This window comes from Bos grunniens, chromosome 3, assembly GCF_055505025.1.
Source record: "Bos grunniens cultivar Pamir isolate PY7600 chromosome 3, Bosgru_T2T1.0, whole genome shotgun sequence".
In the NCBI taxonomy this organism is placed as follows: Eukaryota; Metazoa; Chordata; class Mammalia; order Artiodactyla; family Bovidae; genus Bos; species Bos grunniens.
In genome coordinates, this window is record NC_141167.1 from 118288613 (window position 1) to 118304291 (window position 15679).

General features: G+C 45.4%; 1 protein-coding gene across 6 annotated transcripts in view; it reads right to left on the minus strand.

Moving 5' to 3' along the window:
* The window catches only part of LMX1A (LIM homeobox transcription factor 1 alpha), a 175244-nt gene that overhangs the window by 48873 nt on the left and 110692 nt on the right, over window positions 1-15679 (minus strand). For 5 of the 6 annotated variants that reach the window (XM_086394569.1, XM_086394568.1, XM_086394564.1 and 2 more), the window contains exon 4: window positions 6487-6719. In XM_086394569.1, the coding sequence (XP_086250695.1) occupies window positions 6487-6719 (233 nt within the window). Of the gene's footprint in view, window positions 1-2225; window positions 4416-6486; window positions 6720-15679 lie in introns of those variants that run through there. The other variant, XM_086394570.1, reaches the window with a different exon arrangement.

Sequence of the window (15679 nt, forward strand, 5' to 3'; positions counted from 1 at the left end):
CCAGGCACTGCATTAGGACCAGGTGGATGCAGACCATAAGGAGAGAGGCACCATATGCCTTTCAGTGCAGTCCAGACCAGTGGATCAACAGAGGCTGTTGATGGAATTGCTGTTGTCATCTACAACATAATGCTTGCTTTGAAGAAAGGTTTCTCATGATGGGACTTCATGACCCAGGCTTCTTCTGGGAAAATCCCTCTATAGACGCAGAACATCAAACAGAATCCTGCCTTAGGCTGCTGACTTTAAGAAGGAATGCAGGGCCAGCTATTCTTGGATTTTGGTCTGACCAAGGAAGAGCTGGTAAACCAAGAGGGTGTGATGGTTTGAATCCTGGAAGGAAATCTTAGGCAAGGAAGAAATCCTCAGCACAATCTAAAATGCATTCTCTTCTTCAGTTGAGAAAATTTTAAAGTGGTAAGCAAACAAACCCCAAAACAACTAAGCAAAAAAACAGGTTGATCCCATGATAGGAGATGCTAAAAGGAAATAAAACATAACAGATACAGCTGGAGGGAGGGGCAAAAATGAAATTCTGACTAGGCATTTCTGGTGATCTCAAAAATGAAGGAAAAAAGGCAATTTAACACAAATATAACACAAAACTAAATGCAATGCAGTATCCTGGATTGGATCCTGGAATGAATAAAGACATTAGCAGGAAATATCTTGAAACTGAATAAGCTAGAGTTAATAGTTCCGAACCAATGTTAATTTCTTGGTTTACATGGTACATTTATCAAAATGTACATTTAAATGTAAAATGTTGACATTAGGTGGAACTGGGCAAAGAATGTATGGGAATATCTGTCCCACTTTGCAATTGCTCTATAAATCTAAAATTTTATTTCAAAATGTTGAAAGTTTTAAAAGACCACTATATGAGACATTCTTAGATGAACTCTGACGTTGAAAGAAATGTGACAATAAGAGGGCTAGATAATTAGGAAATGCAACACTGACAAGCCAGGAGCCATGACTGCGTATAGTGAGCCCCCAAGTCCCCACCTTCTTCCCTGGGTCAAAAAAGCCAGTGACATCAATAGAATATGATATCCCTGACAAGCAGTGATAATAACACGGTGCCAGTTCAGACTACATATGGAAGATTTTATACCCTGCTGTGGTACATTCTAAACAGAATACATTGTTTTTTTTTTTTTTTTTTGAGAATACAGTATTTTTATAGACAGAGTGAAGAGTCTTTTCTAAGGGATAGTGAAAGAATAAGGAAAAAAACAAAAGATTTAGGGAGCCGAAAGGACTCTGTCTCTAACTCGAAGGGCTGTCACATGTCAGGGAGACTACTGTATTCTTTGAGTTCCTGAAAGAGGAACTAATGCCAAAGCTAATGTTACACATGGAAATAGATACTTGGGTTCAATGGAACAATTTGACAATCCACATTCAGAATGTGAGGTCAGGAACTCCCTGTGGTTGGACAGGCTCAAACAGAGCTTGAATGAGAGCTCCTGGTGGGTGTCTGAAGTGGATAAAGTTCAGGCTATTATAGTTCTAGTTCCAGTAATAGTTCTAGTTCTAGCAATTTAGTTCCAGTAATGCAGCTTATAGTCTTTTTGGTGCCTATTGACTTTATGATCAACTAAAACCCCACGTGAAATTCCATGGAAAGAGGCCCTGTAGCATATAAATACTGTTAAAGTTTGGAATGCAGTGGTTAGATCTCATTTTGCTGACTCTGTACTGTTCTGGTAGCTTGTCAAAATCCTTTTGAACATGGCAAATATCAGCTGACAAACCTGTCACCTGATGGTGTTCCCTGTCAGGTTCGTGCCATCTGCTAATTGAATAAACCTGCCTTCAGTGTCTTCGAGTTATTGATATAAATGTTAAAGAGGACAGTCATCCAGTCGTTCACTCAATAAATATTTATCAAGCACCTACAATGTGTAAAGTGTTCAGGACAGAAATGAGAGGAGAAACCGTATTTGTATGGGGACAGATCCTAAAACAGTTTGCTTTCTCTAAAGCGCTGAGGTGGACTTCTTTCCTTGAAGATTTAATTTAACTCATTAGGTATTTATTGATCATTTTTTTCCTTGGCATCAGCTAAGCCTTCTTAAAGGAACAAAAGAATTAAAGTTTGCAACCCTATTCTCAAGAAGTTGGTCCTCTCATTAGTAATTCTGGCTTTGCGGCTTTTATGCCGGAAGACAGGCAACATTTATGTAATTGACAAAGTGAGTGGTAGACAAGATATTTGATTCTGATTAAAACCTTAATGTCATTTTATTTAAAGCTGCAAAAAACAATGATAGATTATTAGAGCTGAAGCGGGCAACAGGGCATCATCTTCCCCACCCACCTAGCCGATATCACTTTCAACAACTACAGTCTGATTCTTGAGCAGTTCCACTGTTGCTGTTGACCAGTTGCTAAGTCCTACCCAACTCTTTTGCCACCCGGTGGCAGGCAAGAATACTGGAGTATGTTGCCATTTCCCTCTCCAGAGGATCTTCCTGAGCAGGGACTGAACCCATGTCCCCTGCTTTGCAGGCGATTCTTTATCGCTGAGCCACCGGGGAAGCAGTTATACTGTGTTCAGTTCAGTTCAGTTCAGTCGCTCAGTCGTGTCCAACTCTTTGCAACCCCATGAACCACAGCACGCCAGGCCTCCCTATCCATCACCAACTGTCGCAGTCTACCCAAACCCATGTCCATTGATTGAGTTGGTGATGCCATCCAACCATCTATACTGTGTTAGACCTAATAATTAGAATGACATCATAACATTCCCTATGTCAAGTCAAAATTGCTTCCCTTTGTCTCTTCATCTATAGTATAAACACTCTATGGTTTTTGTTAAAGAATTGAATGAATTCTAATTCTCTCTGAAGCTAGGTAAAAAAAGAACAGGTTTAGTCCAACCACTTGAAGTCAATAATTATATCTCCATTTAGTCTCTACTTCTCTAGCCTAAGTATCTACTATTCCTTAATTTGACATGGGTTGAGGACTATTTTTGTCATTTACAGCCTAACGCCATGCCTGGCATAAAGCAAGTACCTAAGATATACCTACTGAGCCAGTACATGAATAAGTGAACTGGAAAGCTCTAGTTTGTCAATATCAGCCTCAAAAACAAATGCCTGGAACTAGGAAACATTGCTAAAAATGTGGCCAGAGAAGTGGACTTGTTGATCTATTGCAGTTTGTCTGCTCTGAACATTATACTATTTTTTTAATTGACGTATAATCAACTTACAATGTTGTGTCAATTTATGCTGCACGGCAAAATAATTCAATTATGCATACATATGTGGTGATTTAGTTGCTAAGTCGTGTCCAACTCTTGTGACCCCACGGACTGTAGCCCACCAGACTTCTCTGTCCATAGGATTTTCTAGGCAAGAATGCTGGAATGGGTTGCCATTTCCTTCTCCAGGGGATCTTCCCGACCCAGGAATTGAACCAGGGTCTCCTGCACTGCAGGCAGATTCTTTACTGACTGAGCCACTAGGGAAGCCCTATATATACGTGTGTGTGTGTGTGTGTGTGTAGTGAAAGTTGCTCAGTCGTGTCTGACTCTTTGCAACCCCCTGGACTATACATTCTATGGAATTCTCCCGGCCAGAATACTAGAGTGGGTAACCTTTCCCTTTTCTAGGGGATCTTCCCAACCCAGGGACTGAACCCAGGTCTCCGGCATTGCAGGCATTCTTTACCAGCTGAGCCACAAGGGAAGCCAAGAATACTGGAATGGATAGCCTATCCCTTCTTCAGCAGATATTCCTGACCCAGGAATCAAACCGGGGTCTCCTGCATTGCAGGCAGATTCTTTACCAACTGAGCTATCAGGGAAGCGCATACACACACACACACAAACACACGCATACACACACACATATATAACACACACATACACACACACATATATATATATATACATTCTTTTAAAAATTCTTTTTCATTATGACTTATCACAGGATGTTGAATACAGTTCCCTGTGCTATACAGTAGGATCTTGTTATTTATCCATTCTATATATAAAAGCATCATTTGTTAACCCCAAACTTCCAGTCCATCCCTCCTCCTTCCAACCTTCCCCTGGGCAACCACAAGTCTTGAACACTGCACTTTTGATGGTGCTTAGATCCAGCTTCTTTTTGTCTTTGTGTGTGGGGAGGAGGCAGTACACTAAAGACACACTGTTTGTCCCCAGTTAAAATCTGTAATTGGAAAACAGTCACCAAGAGTCACACAACTGTGTACCAAGAAAGGCTAGACCACAGCATTTATTTCCGTGTCAGAAAGAATGGTATGTCCTTCTGGGTCTGCATGTCTTCCTAAGGTCATGCTGGTATTCTGATCCCCATAGCACTTAACCCCTTGTGAATTTGAAGATTTTGCAATATGGTGCAGAGGAGGCCCAGTGGTTGGGTACAGCATGGCACCTGAGGAAAAGACAGGATGAGCTGATCTACTAAGCAGCTGTTTAGCATGGGCCCGGCTACCCCAGAGTGAGATGTTCAATAGGGAGAAACTTCCCCCAAATTAAAACATACAGGAAAACTGAAGTCCAATGAACCCAACAGAAGCTGGGATTGTCCTGGTATCAGCTTACCTGAGGCTGCAGAGTCAGGCAAGAAGAACCAACCCTCAGGAGGGAAAGGAAACAAAACAACTGTGATGACGATGCCAGCACCAGCAGGCAAGGGCACTTACTAAACACCAGACTGTTAACATACATTTATGCTTTATTCCCCAATGTAAGACACCATGATCACCACAACACCGTGATCACCACAGCACCATGATCTACAGCTATAAAGATGAGGGCTTGGAAAGGCTCCAAAACTTGCCCAAAGTCTCACAGATCTAAGTGGTATGGTGTACCTAAGGTGAGGGTCCCAGCTGACTGCCTCTAAAGCTCTTGAACTCAAGCATCACCCACAGGGCTTCTGTCACATGTGTTTATTTATCCTTTAAAACAGATTTTATCGAGCACCCTCAGCATTCCAGGCCTGTGCTAAACCCTGCAGACACAGTGGTAAAGAAAAAAAGATGCACACAGTCCCTCATGGCGTTTAGCGCTCTGGCAAGAACAACAATTAAACAAGTGACCCCAATCAAGTGGGATCCATGTCACTGCAGGAGAGGTTAGGGGTAAACCCCCCAGGCACAAGGGAATAAGAGTCTTCCTCCGTGAAGTCAGTCTTAGAAAGAAGCTTCAGGGATACACTGGCAAGACTAAAGAGTGAGCAAGAGAGGCAGAGAGGGAATAAACTCTTAAGATGTGGAAGTCAGTGGGAGACACAGATACGTGCTGAATGTAGAGGGAGGGGTCAGAGGCTGCCCTGAGGCTGAGGAGACGAGCACAGTGAGATTCCAGAGGCCCTGTAAGCCACGGTAAGTGGTATGGAACTTGACTAGAACCGGCAATGGCAAAAACTACTAAGTTCACAGGGACATGCCCTCATGTGATATAGATTCTTCCACAAAAAGGGAGGCCAGGTTAACACAAATGTTGCCCCGTGGGACTGACTTCACTTGGGCAGTTGAAATTTCTCTGGCCTTGTGAAACCCAATCCAGAAAGTTTCTGAACCTCTGCAGGGAGGGTGTGTGAGTCTTAGGTGAGTGAAGCAAATATATTCTAAATCCTTTCTTTATGCTGCTGCTGCTAAGTCACTTCAGTCGTGTCTGACTCTGTGCGACCCCATAGACGGCAGCCCACCAGGCTCCCCTGTCCCTGGGATTCTCCAGGCAAGAACACTGGAGTGGGTTGCCATTTCCTCTCCAATGCACCCACCAAACCTTAGTTAAAATCCAGCTTTCCGACAGGTGAGGAAACAAAGGCTCGAGCAGTTCAGCATGACTGTGGCAGACGGAATTACTGGTTCCCATTGATCATTCTCCTTAATAGTTTTATGCATCTCCCTGTCTGGGCCTTGAGGTGCATGCAGTGTATTTCCCCTCCTCAGACTTTAGGTTTCATCTGGTTTGATTTGACCAGCACAGTGCTAGCAGCTGTCATATGAGTAGAAACTTTAAACGTGATTGAATGGTAAAGCATGCCTTCCTGCACTTTTACCACTGCCAGGAGATCAGGCCTCATGGCTGTTGCTTCTCAAGCCTGAACCCAGTCACACAGAGCAGACGTGAACCTGGTCTATAGCCTAGAGCCAAGGTCAGCAGAGATCAACAGATCCCAGGAGACTTGAAGACTGTCAGCGTGAAGCAGAGTCACTTCTGTTTACCCAGAGACTTGCAAATGTGTGAATAAATGTTTCTGGTTGTATGCCAAGGAATTTGGGGGTAATTTGTTACATAGCACCATCACAGCAATACCTGACTGATAAGAACTTACTCTGAACTCATAAAGAAACTTGCTGGAATGCACAGCACTGCCCTGTCATGGAACCAGGGTGCCTTGGTGGTGGCCTTCTAAGGGAGAAAGCAACCTAGACTGCCACTACAACCCACTCTCCTAGCCCCTGGCTTCCCGCCCACCACACATCACTCACCTGAGTCTGACGCTGCTGGGCTCACCAGGCTGAGCAGCTCCCGCTCCTTCTCATAGTCCCCTTTGCAGAGCAGCTGCCCCTCCTTCAGGACAAACTCATCACCCTTCTGGAGCTGCCGCTCGCAGACACAGCAACAGAAGCAGCTCAGGTGGTACACGCTCTTCTGGGCCCGCATAACAAACTCGTTGGGTGCGATGGCCTCAAAGCAGCCCCCGCATTTGACAGCAAACAGCCTAGCAGCAGGGAAAAAGTAAAGCAAGGTCTGTGAGAAAGACAGCTGAGGCCCAAGTCTTCCCTCAAGTCAGTCGCGAAAGGAACTTCAAGAACTGGGATAAGGAGACTTGGAATGGAATAGGCTTTAAATCTAGGTGATTTTATTCCCTGAGGAGGTTGAACCAAAGAATTCAGTTGAGTTACTCTCTCAAAGGCTTAAGAAAAGAAGGATGAGCAGCCTTGGAGGAAATGTGAGCTGAAGCCCAGAGTGTATTTGGTGTGGTCCATGGCAAAGTGTTCCCAAAGGATGCTCTACAGACTGGTGCCAGGCAGGCTGCCCAGGGTCCCCCAGGGCTGACTTTTCAAACAAAATAACAATAACAAAAAGGTCCAGGCCCACTCCAGTCGCAAGCAAACGGATGGGACCCAGAACGTGAGTTTTTAACAAGCTCCCCAGGGCATTCTGAGGTGTCATCTAATTTTTGAAAGAGAAACTGCATCCCAGCTTCCGAGCCTGATATTCAGTGGATTCAGCCCAGCTTTCAGGACTTCTATCTCATTTCACTTATTTTCATCCAGCCATGAAGAGGGTGTCCATCTATGCCAGGAGGAGGCAGTAGATACTAGAGATATAAAGGTTGATGAAAGAATTCCCTTCCAGAAATGAGCTCAGGCTAATAAGAGAGACAGACATGTCCAGATAACCAGAGGGTCCCAGAACACAGAAGAGGAGACAACTAACTGTCAGGGAGTCAGCAGGACAATCTGCATTTTATAGCACATTCAATAAATCTTGGTCCAGAGCATTATTCTATAGACAGGCCCTCCACCATGACAGCCTAAGTGTGGCCAGTCCCATGTCAGAAGTCCTTTCACACACTCACTCACTCATTTAGTCTTCTTCCCATTCATTCTTTCATTGATTCAGAAACACCCACCACACACTACACCAGACACTCTGTGTCTTAACAGCGGGGTGGGGAAGGAAACCCCGCCCCAGCAGCATTCACATCCTAAGAGTCTCCTGGAGTGTCTGCTGCAGGCCCAAAGAATACAAAACAAAGTCCTCATCCTCGGTCTCCATCCTCTGTTACAGAGCTCCCATAACAGTGAGAGAAACAGCAAACAAAGAAACAAACAGATCATGTCTACCCAGAGGGCTTTACCTTCAGGGAGCAGAATATAAGAATGATATGAAGCAGTGCTTCATGAACACAAAATAGGTGCATAAAGCCCTAGCCTGTTTGTAACAATTAATCACGTCTCAGTCCTGCAGCTACACTAGTAGAGGGCCACATCTGTACACGTGCACAGCGTGTTTATCTTGGCAACTGCCTGGACAAAGGGAAGGGTTCTGAGGGTACAGTGGAGACGTGGGTAAGGAGGAATTACCAAGAAAGGAGCTGGCACAAGAGAGAGGAAGGCCGTGTCTTCAGGTGAAGGAAACCGAGGCCTGGAAAAGGGGCTGAAGCCGCCTCCTGCGAGTCTGCTAGGGAACAGCTCTGGACAGAGGCAGCCTGCAGGGGATTCACCACAGCTCAGGATGAGAAGCACATATGCAGTCCCACTCTTAACCTGGACCTCGGGCCCCGACACCAGCCTGCCCCTCCCCTTGACCACCTGACGATCATTAGAAACACCCATCCTGATATGCTTGCCTTCTGCCTCTCAACAAAGGGGGGTGAGGTTGGGGGGACAGTTCAGGGGCTGCTCTGGCTCTTTCACCACTAAGCAGGTATGTGACAGCCCTCTAAACAGAGCTCCAGGTCTCCACTGCTCTGCCCATGCCCTCTCCCTTCCCCTGTCTGCTCTGAGTGGTTCTGCTCTCCAAGTCGGAATTTCAGGGCACACCCGACCCAGGAACGATGGCCTTTACTCCCCACCCCAATGCTGGATGTTGTGTATCAGACAGAAAATCCACCTAGTTCATCCCCAGCCCCAAGTCCCCAGACACTGTTTGCCAACCTAAGCAAACGAATTAGGGCTTTAACAGGAACTGGTCAAAGGCTCTCCTTCTCCTCCCCTTCCCCGGGAAGGAACTGTCAAACAGAATCAAGGCAAACGCTCCCGGGAGTCAACAAGCTCTTGAGAATCCACAGTCACAGGTGGTGGCATCTGTGCTTGTCTAACTTCTACCCTGTTAATCTCCTCCTCTTTCTCCTCCCTTCTTAATTTCAACCCCCACTCCAAAAACTTCCCCCAAGTTGGAAAAAGGAGGGTTGCGGGGAGCTCAACAAAGAAATCCCACCATATTGACTCAGAACGGCTGGAGGAAGTGGCGGGAGTTGCCTGGGCTCCGATGCTGTAATGGTCATGATGGGCAGGGGTGGGGGGGTATAGAGACCTAGAAGAGGGGGGCAGTCCTGTTTCTCTTCATTCTCTGCATCAGCTTCCCCACTCTGGGTGAAGACCAGGTTGACCTCACCTAACTGCTTTTCACTAACCCGAGGGCAGCGCAAGGAGAAAAAGCACATAGCCACCACCTGTGTTCCAGATGTGTACACAGCTGCACGGGTACTACTGTGGACCCAGCTGCTGACTGCACACTTCCCACAAGTTGTTGTCTCTAAGGCTCAGACAAGCAGAGAAAAGGATTTGTTCAAAAGTCCAGGTCGTAATTAAAACACAGCCTATCTCTTCTCAATGCCCTGGATGGCGGCCCCCATGGTGAGTTCACCCTCTGAATGCTAATGAGACTTCACTCTGGGTTCAGAACCTGGCAGGCTGGCTGTGCCCTGGAAAGCTAAGCCTGATTTCCAGAAACGTCCAACCCTGCTGGGCGCATATAACAACTGCCAACTTTGCCCACCACTAGACATTCACCCACTCCACTCCTGAAGGCTCTGTAAATGATTCTGTACCTCTTTGTTACATCTAATTCCTTCATTTGTAAAATGGAAATAACAGGTTCTAGCCAGTGGAGACATGTCCAGGGCCCAAGCCCTCTGTTAAGAGTTCTCCTTCCTAAATGTCCTTTGTCCTCCATGGGGCAGACATGGGGGTGGAGCACTAACCAAGGCCACTGTGTCCTCAGGGAGTTCACATTCTCCATCAGGCTGTCAACAAATGACCACAGGAGGCTGTTTAGGGTATGTAGGAGGGGGCCAGCCAGAAGAGCCCCAAACAGCCCTACCCAACTGGCTCGGGCTAGAGGTCACGACAACTTCCTTCTCTTCCTTCCCTCCCTCTCCATTTAGCTGTCGTCTTCTTCCCTCTGGCCCTTTCCTGCTCCCACCACAGGCAGGAGAGCCAAGGCTGACTGAAGCTCCATTCCAGGCCTTGCCTATCTCTCTCCCCGAACAGCCACAGCTCTGAGATGCACAACTGGTAGTTTTGGTGAGGGAGCTGGAGTCGAGTCTGCTGGCTCGGCCACTTCCAGGCAGTCCGTGTGGGTCAGGGCTCATCATGTAACCTCTGGCGGCCTCAGTTTGCTCTGATGGTGATGCCTACACTCCTGGATTACTGGGGATGAAATGCCAGCAGGTCTGAGGACCTGGAGACCCATAAGGAAGGGCACAATTCTTAGTTCTTATAACGGGCCTTGCCTCTGTCTTTGACTTTTTTTCCCCCCCCCAGAGGCGGCTGTCTGTGCTCGAGTTTCCAAGCTGTGTCCTGAGAGATGGCTTCTTCCTTGACAGCAGGAGTCCTTTTGCTGACTCCTCCCGGCTCTGACATTAGCACGACCTCCTTTTCAAAGTGTGCAGCACTGACCCAAAAGAAGAATAGGGGATGCATGGCTGGCACAGCGGACATGCAGAGAACACGCCTTAGATGAGGCATGTCCTCCCACCACAACGCACTGAGATAATGCAACGGAAATGAGGTATCTTGTATTGGGTGCCATGGAGGGCAGCAAAGAAGAAAATAAAAGGTGACCTGATTCAGGGAAAGGACCAGGACTTGATGTAGGAAGACCTAGGCTCCAGGTTTCTCTTATCAAGAGGCCTCAGAAAAGCCACTGTCTTTTCCTGGGCCTGTTTTCTTATCTTTAACGAGAAAGCACTGCCCTGTATCAGCTGTTACACCAAGTTCTTAGAGGTTGTGGAAGGGGTCAGTCTCTATTCTGCTTGTCTCCTTTTAACCAGAGAAGCCAACTAAATCCTAAATCCAGGTCTCCAGATAGCGTTTCAGCATGACAGGGCCTTACTATGGTAATTCTCCAAACAAGGTATTTTCCAGAAACATACCATTCATAGACATCCATCCATACATATGTGCGTATGTGTGTGTGCATGTACATATATATTTTTGTATATCTTTGAATGTTATGGTTCATTCACAAACATAAACACACAAAACATACATATGCACACACCAGCTAAAACCAACAACTCACTCACGTATTTCTTTCTTTCTTCCTATCTGCACAGTATAAATACGTAAGTACTTCCAGAAAGGATTTACATTATATATATACATACATATATATATATTGCACAAATTTTCAAATATATCTATTTCTAGAAAAGATCTCATTTGAAGATAGCAAAATGCTCCTAAGGTACATTTGAAATCCATTAGGCTGGATAATTTAACTCACTCCCATTTTCATGATTCATGCACTTATTATAGTGTTGGAGATCCTACTCTGTAGGTAAGGAGAATGTTTCCAAAGCAGATATGAAGGCTTGCCACCTGAGAAACTCCTAGAGAACATGACCAAGGCGATGAAGACAGAGGTCAGACCGCCGGGAAGCAACAGCACACCCGGCACAGCCGGAGTTAGGGCAGAAAGACGACAATGTTCCCGGATCCTGTGTGGACACCTGGACTTCGGTGCTGGTTATGTGAGCGCAAGACAATCACTCCACATTATAAATATTGGGGTCCTCATCATTAGAATATCTTCCACCCCCAAATTATTTTATTACAAAGAAAAAGAAGCTTATAGAAGATAGAAGAAGAGGAAACTGGTCTTCACTGAATACTTACTTGCTTCCAGGAACTGCAGTATTTCTTATATTCATTCCCTCACTAAATTTGTGTAGTAATAGCAAATAGAACTACTTTATAAACTCACAGAGACTCTCACCAGCTCAACTTTGCTCATGAAGCCTCTCTTCCATGAGAATGAGAGACTCTGGAATGGCTGATTCTTAAGTTCTTCCTCATATATTCTCTCTAGCACTCCTTTCATAGGAGAGATAAACAGATCAAGCAGCTACTATGGTGGTCTGAGCTCCTGACAGGTTTCCTGGACACGCCCCTGGCTTCACAGGAGGTTCTGAGACTCTGCTGCCCGCATGCAAATGAAAAGCAGGAGCTAGGAACCAAGTTGATCCCTTCAAGTTACTTGGTTCTTGGGCCCCAAAGTATATGAAAGGATCTGTGTAAGAGGTCTATCCTCTACGGAGTTGTGTTAAGAACAAACAGTATCCAGGAGATGTTCTTAGACCTAACACCACCATGCCCAAGAGTCTACTCTGATTCCAAGATGATTGGGAAACAAGATGATTCTTGCAGGAACCCCAGTCACTGGGGCATTTGGTGGGTCACTGTTTCCAAGGTATAGGCAGAAATGCAGGTCAGTGGGGCTGGACCCAGAAAGACCCAAGAAAGCCCTACCAGAGAGACCGAGTTATAGACACAGTAAAGACAGGGAGGCAATGTGCTATAATCAGTACTCCACCACTTATTAGCTGGCTATGTGAGCTCGATCAGACCATAGTGGCATTAGAGTACTCATCTATAAAATTGAAATAATCAAGAGGCCTCTGTCAGAGGAGCACAAGAAGAACTAATTGTGTACTCATCTATAAAATGGAAATAATCAAGGGGCCTCTGTCAGAGGGGCACAAGAAGAACTATTAGTGTACTCATCTATAAAATGGAAATAATCAAGGGGCCTCTGTCAGAGGGGCACAAGAAGAACTGATTGAACCAAAACATCAGAACTGCTTAGCACAGTGCTTGGCACGTGGTAAATCTTCAATAAAATGGGAACTATGATGATGAGGAGGAGGATGGAGAAAAAGAGCTGCATATGAAACATGACAGAGAAATTAGCAGGGAAAAATGATGAGTCATAATGTCAGAGACTGGGAGAATCAAGATGAGATAAAGCAGCATGGAACGAGAAGGACCGGAGCAAATAATTTAGGAAGAAGGCCATGGATAATGCAAGAATGTCAGCAGTCAGGTTTTTAGTGGTACTGATTGTAGACTTGGGGGCCAGTCTTGATAACATAACGGAACCAAGGTCTGAGTTCCCACCTGCTTTAATGGCCTCAGGCTAGGGTTTGCATGCCACCTATCCACATAGGATCTGTCTGGATTCACCCAACTAACACTGCTGGCATGGCTCGATGAAATGTCCTCTTGTTCTATGTATCAACGTAAAGTATCAAAGAGGTTAACTCAGGCTTAGTTTTCTTTTCGGTATCAGTACTTTTTCACCCATGAAATCCCATGGCTCCCTCCAATCTCTCCCACCTCCTGCCACATTATCCTCTAGAAATCAGACACTAGATCCTGTGTTATCCCCACATTTAGTCTCCAGGTTGATGATACAACTTCCCATATACAGGAATATTAAAGAATGGCAGCCTCAGGCAAACCCAAATTTATCCCAGGACAAAGGTTTTGAGACCCATGAAGGCTGAGGAGGATTGTAAGGGGAGCCCCCATTATGCCATGCTAGAAGGTTCCAGAACCAAGCTTATGTTTGGAAAGACTGAGATCTTCATTAACCTTGACCCAGAGTACTTCAGACCTCAAAGGGAGCCTCTCAAAGCATCCACACCATAGATAACTAAGTAGAAGGATGGAAAACAAATAAGTACATGAAAAACCCTGATGCCAACTTAAGGCCAACTGACTGTATACTCTTCTTTCTCACCAAAATAAGAAATCAGAGCCATTTCCAGCCTTGGACAGCAGATCACTACAGATGATACTGCCTTTCCACAGTCACTGACAGCACTAGTTTTAATCAAGTCTATGAACTCTTTGGTCTAGAAAGTAGAAGGGAGTCTGTATAGTTCTCTAACAAGCAGGCAGTAATCTGCATAGCCCTGTTTCCACCCTCTCCACCAGGGGGCAGCATAGCAGCATGCATTAAGTGCCATGTTGACTTGGTAACTGAGGTCATCCAGGCACTGAGACAGGGATTGGCAACATGCCAAAACTGTCTGTCCGGGAAAATCTGCTGCTGGGAGTCTGGGAGACCATGTGGCTAAAAAGAAGGAGAGATGGTGAGAGAGATGAGTATTCAAAAGTATCGGGAACCAAAAGCATGGCTTGTGGCCTTACAAGTAATGACACAAGCAACCTTGTCAGCTGGCTCAAGGTCTCTGTCCTTGAGGCTGAGCCAACACCACCACAATAAGCAATGGAGCCCATGGTCCTGGGGCGGTGGGAACGTCTGCAGGGACAATAGGGGTGGCAAGATCTTCTATAGGAGACCGTCTCAAGACTCTGCAGCGGGAGAAAATGGGAAACAATAAGTGGCTGGCAGAGCCAATCAGAGTCTCTGTCTCTCCGGGGCTCCTGGGGAGCTGTAAGAAGGACCATACAATGGGATGAGAACTGCTGCGTGTGATGTCTGCAGTCCCAGAGGCTCTGTGAGGCGCTGGCTTCACCGAGGAGTACAGGGTAATACACACAGCTCGTCACTCAGGGCACATGCTGCTGGCAGTGGGCAGCTCTGACCTCAAACGGTGGACTGAGTAGCTGGTTGGCCAAAAAGTGTTTGGGTTTTTCCATACTATCTTACGGAAAAATCCGAATGGCCTTTTTGGCCAACCTGATACTTGTTGTTGTCGTTATTGTTGTCACAATGAATCTGTTCCAGAATCAGCAAGGTTAGCAGGAAGAGCCTGGTGTCTGAAGTCTGATAGAACCTGGATTCAAGTCTGGATTCCATCTTTGAGAACTTGAGCAAGCTATAGACTGTTTTGAAGCCTCCGTTTCTTTATCTGTAAAATGAGATCATAACTCTCACAAGATGGTTTTGGAGCTTCAATAAGATAATGTATTTGAAGGATCTGATACATATTAGCTGGTCTCAGTAAGTGGCAGCTATTAACTCTCTTTATTGAAATCAGTTTACCATATCTGCCTGTGTAAGTGTGTGTATAAGATCATTTATTTCAAGACAGCCAAGTGAGCCAAAAATAGAACTTCATGAGCATCTCAAGTCTCTGCTCTTCATTATATAATAAACTAAATCAGACTTTAATGAGCCTTTCGTATGTTACTGGAGAAGAGACCAACAGACAGATATGGAAGTATAAATACTCAAGAGGAAACAGGGTACATTTCATTCAGGCAACTATGGCTATGGTCTATCCTAACCTAAGGTCAATATTGACACTAACCAACCAGTGTTGACCAACACCCACGTTCATTGCCCAACACCCAGCATATGTTCAGGAAGTCGGTAGCTCTATGTTTCACTGACCAGAGCCAACAGTTGCTATTTGGTTAATGCTGACATTATCTGACAAATAGTTAGAACAGATCCTCTCCCCTTATCACTTCACTGCTCGGGGACCGCTTCTCACTGAGGCTACTGACCACTCTATGGACGCACACTGGGGTGCCGATATTCTTGCGTTGTGCCCCTAACTCACAGACCCCGCCCCCAGATATCAGATCATTTTCCCCCTCATTTTATAAATGGAAAGAAACTCAGGCCAGAGAAGGAAATGTGACTACCCCTCACCACAAAGAAATTTCAGATGATTGAGAGGACCAGCCAGAGCTTGAGGCTCAGTTAATGATCAAGAAATACATAGGGAACTCTGCTCAATTTTATGTGGCAGACTGGATAGGAAGGGATTTGGTGGGAGAATAGATACATGTATATGTATGGCTGAGACCCGTTACTGTCCACATGAAACTATCACAACATTGTTAAGTGGCTATACTCCAATATGAAATTAAACATTTAAAAAATAAATAAATAAATAAATAAAGGAGGTTATTGCATGGCCCAACTAGGGATGGAAATGTGTCCCCCAGGCTCTTCAGTGGGGGC